We start from the raw sequence: 7,583 nt of genomic DNA, 5'->3' as shown, positions 1-7,583 counted from the left end.
CAAGATTTTGCTTTTTTGATAATCCTTCTGTGGACATTACTATGTTGTTGTAGTATGACGCAATGGGCATGTATTAGAGCATCTACATTAGTGGAGCCATAATTTTAGCTAATTGGCTCCACCAAAAGCTATTTTACCTTTTTACTTTATAAAATACCCAACATTAGTAGTTTTATTTTAGCTTTTAACATAATAAAATAATATAAACAATATAATAAAATAATATATCCACTATAATAAACAACAACCATTACAATAAACAAACTACCAACAACCACCGCATCCCAAACCCAATCACACCCAACAACGACCGATTGCCACCTTGGAAAACCCATTGCCAAAAAACACCACACAAACTGATCAATGACACAGACCACAACCACTGCCAACCACCCTTAACCACCTAACAACAACTAGAAAGCCAAGAACAATCACCTAGAACCCCAAAGCACAAAAGTGTAAATAATGTGTCAAACATTAATTTAGTCTTTCTTTTTAAGGTTGAAAGGAGAATAAAAATAGTTGAAATTTTTTTTAGTGATTTAAAAAGAAAAAGAAAAACACACATTGAGGATTTGTTTGGGATTTGCTTATTTTGCTGAAACTTAATTTTTTTTTTTTTTTGCTGAAAGTACTGTAAATAAAGGTAAAAGATGGCTGAAATAGTACAACAAGACCCATAAATAGTATCAAAAGGTGCAGTAGAACTCATGCATAATAGTAAAAAGAAGTTAAATAGTAGTAAAAATAAGTTGAATAGTAAAATAAGTTGGCAAAAAATAAGCTATCCAAATGCAACTTGATAAAAAAGATCAACATGTGGAGTTCCGGAAAAGACGTAAACCTTTTCTTCTTTGAATCGCTGTGTTGAAGTGAGTGACGCTGTCTTTCTTACCACTTACTACAAGTTAAAACTATGGCCTTCACCACACATCCTTGGTGCGATGGTCTCTCTATAAGTATAAGTGCCTGTAAGGTGTGGGAAGTAAAGTTCAGGGTTCAAGTCTTCAGGACTGAGCTTCATACACATATACACTTAGATTAGACTAGAGTAAAATTTTATTTTGTAAAAAAAAAAAAAAAAAAAAAAAAAAAAAAAAACTATGGCCATAGAACACCAACTTTGACTTCTTTTCTGTCACATTTTGGACTATTCATCTTATGCGTTTTGGGCAAGATGACGACTGGGAGAGAGATGGGTTGGCGATGGGACTGGGGTCGGCATTGGGGCTTGGGGTTTTGATCTGTGATGGGGCTTGGGTCGGCGAGAAGGAATGAAGATGACTAATTGAAGAGAGAGCTTGGGTGAGGAAGAAGGAGGAATAGGAGCTAGGCTTGTGTCAGTGAGAGTGGAGAAAGAGAGGTGAGATTGTGAAGAGAATGAGAAGAACAGAGCAAAAAAAGAAATAAATATTATTTTAATGGGAGGGAGAATAAAAAATAATATTTGCATTTTACCTTTGAACTATAGTGCACAACCATCTTTGGCCGTGCTCTATAATTGAGAAGCCAAAAATTTTGGTTAATCGTTAATAATTAATTTTAGCGTTAAATACTATTTTGATCCCTAAATTTTACTAAAAGTTTATTTTTATTTCTAAACCTTAAAATCATTTTTCGTCCCTAAACTATTGAAAAGTTAAACTATTAAAAACTCCTTACAATATTTAAGGATAAAAAATGAATTTTTTAAAATTAAGAACAAAAAAACAAATTCTTAGTAAAGTTTAGGAACTAAAATAGTATTTTACCCTTATTTTTATGTCAACAACATAAACATGAGGATGCAGTTACACATAAACATAAACTTTTATGTTACACGAAATAAATTGAATAATTTTTTTTGTTCATTCCATATTTGTGCACATTTTGGTTTTAATATATACAGCTAATAGAGAAAGAATTGATAAGTTTATCCTAGAACCAAAATTTGAGTAAAACAAAATATTTTTGGATATCTAATATGTAAAGAAAAAAATTCTACAAAGATGAAAAATAAAATAAAAGATGATAATATCATAAATATTTTTCCAAATCCATGCAAATGGAAAAAAAAAAAAAAAAAGATTTGACAATTATCACCATCAAGTTGAATTGAAGAATGCTAGGAATCCATCTTATGGCAAAAACGATTCTCCCAGAATGAGAAACCTGGAAAAAATTGAAAAAAATAAAATAATGAGAAAAGAATTACAATATGAGAGAGAGAAAGAGGGAGAGAGAGATTATTGGGGAAAATAAATATATTGCAATAGTTCACCAGTTACAGTAGAACTAGTCTATGGCAACTGATTTTCGTTTTAATAATATCAAAGTCACCGTTTTGATTATCTAATCAAGAAATTGCAATATAAACATATATTCATATCTATATTTTTGTTAATACATCCCATAATTCTAAAACCATAAAATTATATATATATATATATATATATATATATATATTCATATACTAGTTTCCCATAAAATATATATCAAAATAATCTTATGCACTCTAAGAAAGTACATTAAGAAAAAGACATTTTGTCAAAGAGTTAAAGTCTAGCTTGAAAATAAGATTTATGATAGGAATCTACAGAAAATATATAAGTAAAGTAAGACTAACTCAAGAATCTGTCATTTGACATTTTGGGGATTTTAGTGCTTGCCATGAGGCAAGTTTATCAAATTTCTCTAAACTGTGTGAATTTATAATTTCACATGGCAAGTCATATTTTGTACACCTTATATGGTTTGTTTTACCTATTCATCTCTTTCTCTCTCATTTTGGGTTTTTTTTTTTTTGGTTAAATTTAAACACATTTTTAGTAACATCAGACTAATAAAGCATCAACTTGCAAGTTATTTTTTACTCTTTGATATAATTATTTTAAAAAACAGAAACATAAACATGTATTTCTAACCTAATTCTAAACAGAAACATAAATATGTATTTTACCCATAAGAAATAAATTAAATATTCTTTTATGTGCATTCTTGACGTGTTCCCTTTTGAATTACTTTACATACATAAAGTAGAAAATATAGAACATTGTTATGTTGGAACCCAAATGAGATACCATAGGCTGTACAAAAATGAGAGAATTGTTGGAGTAAGTTTGAAGATTTGATATGGATGATGGAGATTTTCGTTGAAAAGGGTAAAAAATCTTGAAATAGAACAACACATGAGATATAAACACGGTCATTTTTTAATGTGGAAACATTTGTTACTTTTATGTTTTAGGCTATAAATTCGTACAAAAAACAAGCATAACTGAAAACTCACAAAAATGAATAATTAGGAAAAGTGTGAAAGAGTAATCCAAAAGAATATGTATTTTGAAGTGTGGGAATGAGAATGAAATTTATTAAATAACAAGCAGTTTTGAAAAGCATCATTCCAAAAATAAAGAGGAATATTGGCGTGGGTAAGTAAAGCAAAACTTGTTTATACTGAATGGTGATATTTATGCTAAACAACACCATTTTGTTGGACAGTGTGTAGACATGAGATATGATTAGAAATACCACTTTATGTTTAAATTGAATTAATGCTCAACATATTTTTGAAATTGAATAAAAATGAAAAGAACATCATTTTTGCAAGTCATGTGAAAGACTCAAGTTTATCTATTGTAAGCATCCAAAAAATGAAATGATAATATTTATAAAAATTTTGAGAACAAATAGGAAATGATCCCTATACATACGTGTAAATTATCAACTTTAGCAGAAATATTATTTTAGTAGATGACAAGGAGAAAGGAAATTGTTTATTATAGAACATGACCAAATTTTGAAACCACTTGAGAAATAAGAGGGAAGATGTACAGTCCATATGTTTCATAGATGTATTAGTATCCTTGTGTAATTATGTATATGATGAACTAAAATTAAATTATCGATAATGCGACAAACGTGTTAAACATTGTGTAAGAGAAAGGAGGATGTAAAGGTAAAGAGATGGGTTGACCCAATATGTTTCACAGATAAACCAAAACTGTTACCAATTTGGATTTGATATAAGACCGGATGTTCTTTACTTGTGTGTTTAAATTTGATATATTAAGTGGTGAGTGGTGCTACGGTTGGTGGGAGATGTGTTTGGGGAAGATGAATTGGTGGTGGTGGTGGAGGCAAATAAAAAAAATAAAAATATTGTTAAAAAAGAAGGGCAATTATTAGATATGATACCATGAGCGAAACGAAAAATATTGAAAAAAAAATATTTGAGATATTGTTATGCCTTGCCAGAATCAAGGTCAAGCCATCGAGGCTTCTGAATTTATATTCACAATAGTTTTGACATAAAATAACAAATATATAAACACGATACAGATCAACTAGATAAATGGAAGTGATTTCTCTCCTGAAAATTTTATTGAGGAAGATAGATATACTATTGCTTCCACTAGTATATTGGAATTTAAAGCATACTTACAACTAGAACAATGGTAGTGATAGCCCAAGACTCTAGGCTAATCACTTTATAACTTAGATATTGAAAGAGTCATTGCCCCAAAATAGAAAAATAGAAAATCTCATATAACTTCATCTTTCCCATTTGATAATTACCTACTTTGGTTTATCCACTGGTAGCCTTGCACTGGCATCATGCTCATAGATTTTACTTTTTTAAGGTACAATTTTCCAGTCATACTACAAACTCTATGATAAAATGTTGGAATTTTCCTTTGAGAGAGAATAAAATGTCGGAGCATAGTTAACCTAAATGCGGATTTACTAACTTCTTAATTAATACGATTTTAAATGAAAGATAAAAATAATATAGGTTTTGAAATAATATTTGATATACCAAAATAATCGTTTTGAATTTAATTATCTCATTTAAATATATGAAAGAAAATACTAAATCCACTATCAATTTTAATACCAAAATACTTAGAAAGAAAGTAGTTGCGGCTCCAGTGATTTTTTTTTTATAGAAGGGTCATTAATAAACTTATATTAAATGAAATTAATAAAAAGAGAACTTGAATGTAACGAGTTATTGATAAAAAAACGCAAATACATGAAATTTTACAATTTCTTTTACGAGTGTTCATATTTTGAAACCATTACATGATATAGTTTATTTTCAGTTGTCATTATTTATTATCAATGTGGCTAGCTGTGACTATTTTATTTTGTTAATTTTTTATAGCATTTTTATTATTATGCATTATTATCTATATGTCATTATTTTAATAATTTTTTTTAAACAAAATGACAAAATGCAAACCCACACTATATTATTTATTAACTCACACAACTACATTCATCCATACATAAATATTACATTAAGTGTCTACTTAATCAATCAAATACTTTATAACATCACTAACTTTACTATTTATTTTGAATAACTAGCAAAAATAATATACTAGATATCTAATTATTGTTTGGTTTTGGGCAAGAAGTGATCAGGGTGTGCAAAAATAATTTTAAGGATAAAATAAACTAATTATATATATATATGGGTGTGTGTGTATATATGTATTATATTTATTTTTGAATTCAGAGGTTCATTTTAACCCCCTAAGAACAAGTGCCACCGCTCCTAGTTGCAAAAGAAAAGGAAAAGAGAGAGAAGAAATAAATAAACTAGAGGATTAAGCGTGGCATTACAGCACAATGGGTGAATTAATTAATTGTAGTTTGCAAATGCTTCTATTTTTATATACCGTATAATTAATTTCAATTTATTTATGATTGTAAATTTTTTTTTATCAGTTTTGTTGTGATCCTGTAGACTTATTCTTAAAAAAAAAAAGAAGAAAAAAAAAAAGAAGGAAATTTGAACTTACATGTGTGAAGAGCCCAGTTCAAATTTGTTATTCATAAATTTTATATGCTTTGTTTGAGCATGGAACTTGTGCTTTGGATCAAAATTTTCAAATTTTTTGTGAATGTAAAACTCTATGAATTTACACAATCAGAGTGAAAATATAATCAAATCTACATATGCTCAAACATTAAAAAACAAAAATAAAATAAGGTGCACACATTGTTTACTGCATCCATTTTTTTTTTAATATAAAATAAAATAAAACAATTTGGGTTGGGGCAGATCCAAGTTTTGTTATCCATGGGTAAAAAATCCAATAGGATCCGGAAGTTATTGGGTTTTGGAGTTGGATATCCACCCAGTCTATTAACACCTGAAAATTTATAAATTAAAAAAATAAAAAAAAATAAAAAAGAAGAAGGCATTACAAGATTAATGTCAACCTGCCAGGTAGGCCGATGTTAATTTGTCTTTGTACGTAACTCTTTTCCGAATCTGCTTAGTATTTCTGAATCAGCTTAGGATACTTTTCCCACCTACACTGTCATTAGGCTAAGTTTGGTTTTAAAAGCCTGTGATATCTTTCTAAACCTTTAGAATACAGTCTCTCAGACTTGACTCTCTCTACAAACCTGAACCTCCTGAGTCTCACAGAAATTTTTTTCCAAGGAATGGATTCTAAGAGAAAAAAGTTCACAGTTGATGATGATGATGATGATGATGTAGTAGTTGATCGTATATCTGAGTTGCCAGAAGATGTTTTGCTACACATTCTGTCCTTCCTTCCTACCAAACAAGTATTTCAATCTACTCTTTTGTCTACACGATGGAAGCATGTGTGGACTACATTCCCCATTCTAAAATTCGATAAAACCTCCGTGTTGTGGAGTTCAGAAAAGAAGAATGATCCGGAAGTCAAGATAAAGAGACGCAACTTTTACAAGTTCTTGAATAAATGTTTACGATTACGAAGCCGAGAAAGTCAGAGACCACATATAAAGAATTTTACATTAGAGGTTAGCATGCAGAATCACAAATCCAAGTCTCGTGTTGACCGCTGGATAAGGTTTGCGGTTAAGAGTAATGTTGAAGAGCTGATTCTTTTCTTCGGTAGGTCTCGTATACGTTATCCCTTGCCTCATAGTGTTTTGGTTGCAAAACCTTTAACTGTGTTGACTCTACATTGTTGTAAGTTGGATTCAATTCGTAGTGATATAAACTTACCATCTTTGAAAAACTTGTCTTTATTAGGCGTTTATGCAGATAATCAAATTATTCAGAATCTGATTTTTGGGTGTCCTATGATAGAAGACATGGGAATTTCGTGTTGTCGGGGCATTAAGTGTTTAAAGATTTTTGGTCTCCCTAAAGTCATGAAAATTCTGGTACAAAACAATCACCTTGACAGGCTTGAATTGGAAGCATCAAATCTTCGTGATCTATGTATAATCGAGGGTCGGCTATCTGAGCTCAACTTGCTTCCTTTAAAAAATCTAAAAATGTCATTTCTAAATACACCAAATGCAAAGGAAAAGTGGTTTGATGATAATCTTTCTGGATTTCCACTCCTTGAGAACTTAGAGCTAGCAATTTGATATAAGCTGGAAAGAATAAAGCTTTCAAGTCATCATCATCTTAAATCATTGGTATTGACGAATTGCCAAAATCTGGTTGAAGTAATGATTGATTCTTCTAAATTATGTAGACTCTCATATTCTGGTAATACTGCAATATCTTTTTCATTGAATGCTTCGGGTCCGTTAGATGCTGAGTACACAATGTGGACTTCCTATGGTCCTTGGGATGATGAAAG

The 7,583-nt window shown here is 30.0% G+C and overlaps 1 protein-coding gene across 1 annotated transcript; it reads left to right on the top strand.

The window, feature by feature from the left end:
- The first annotated feature begins 6,441 nt into the window (after positions 1 to 6,441).
- On the top strand, positions 6,442 to 7,365 carry LOC115990066 (F-box/LRR-repeat protein At3g03360-like). The gene has a single exon (XM_031113929.1). It carries the CDS (start codon positions 6,442 to 6,444, stop codon positions 7,363 to 7,365), a length of 924 nt encoding a protein of 307 aa, XP_030969789.1.
- Positions 7,366 to 7,583: the final 218 nt, after the last annotated feature.

The sequence above is a fragment of the Quercus lobata genome, chromosome 5, assembly GCF_001633185.2.
Source record: "Quercus lobata isolate SW786 chromosome 5, ValleyOak3.0 Primary Assembly, whole genome shotgun sequence".
NCBI classification, from domain to species: domain Eukaryota; kingdom Viridiplantae; phylum Streptophyta; class Magnoliopsida; order Fagales; family Fagaceae; genus Quercus; species Quercus lobata.
Note: the sequence above shows the minus strand (reverse complement) of the source record. Positions and strands in the feature narration are given on the sequence as shown.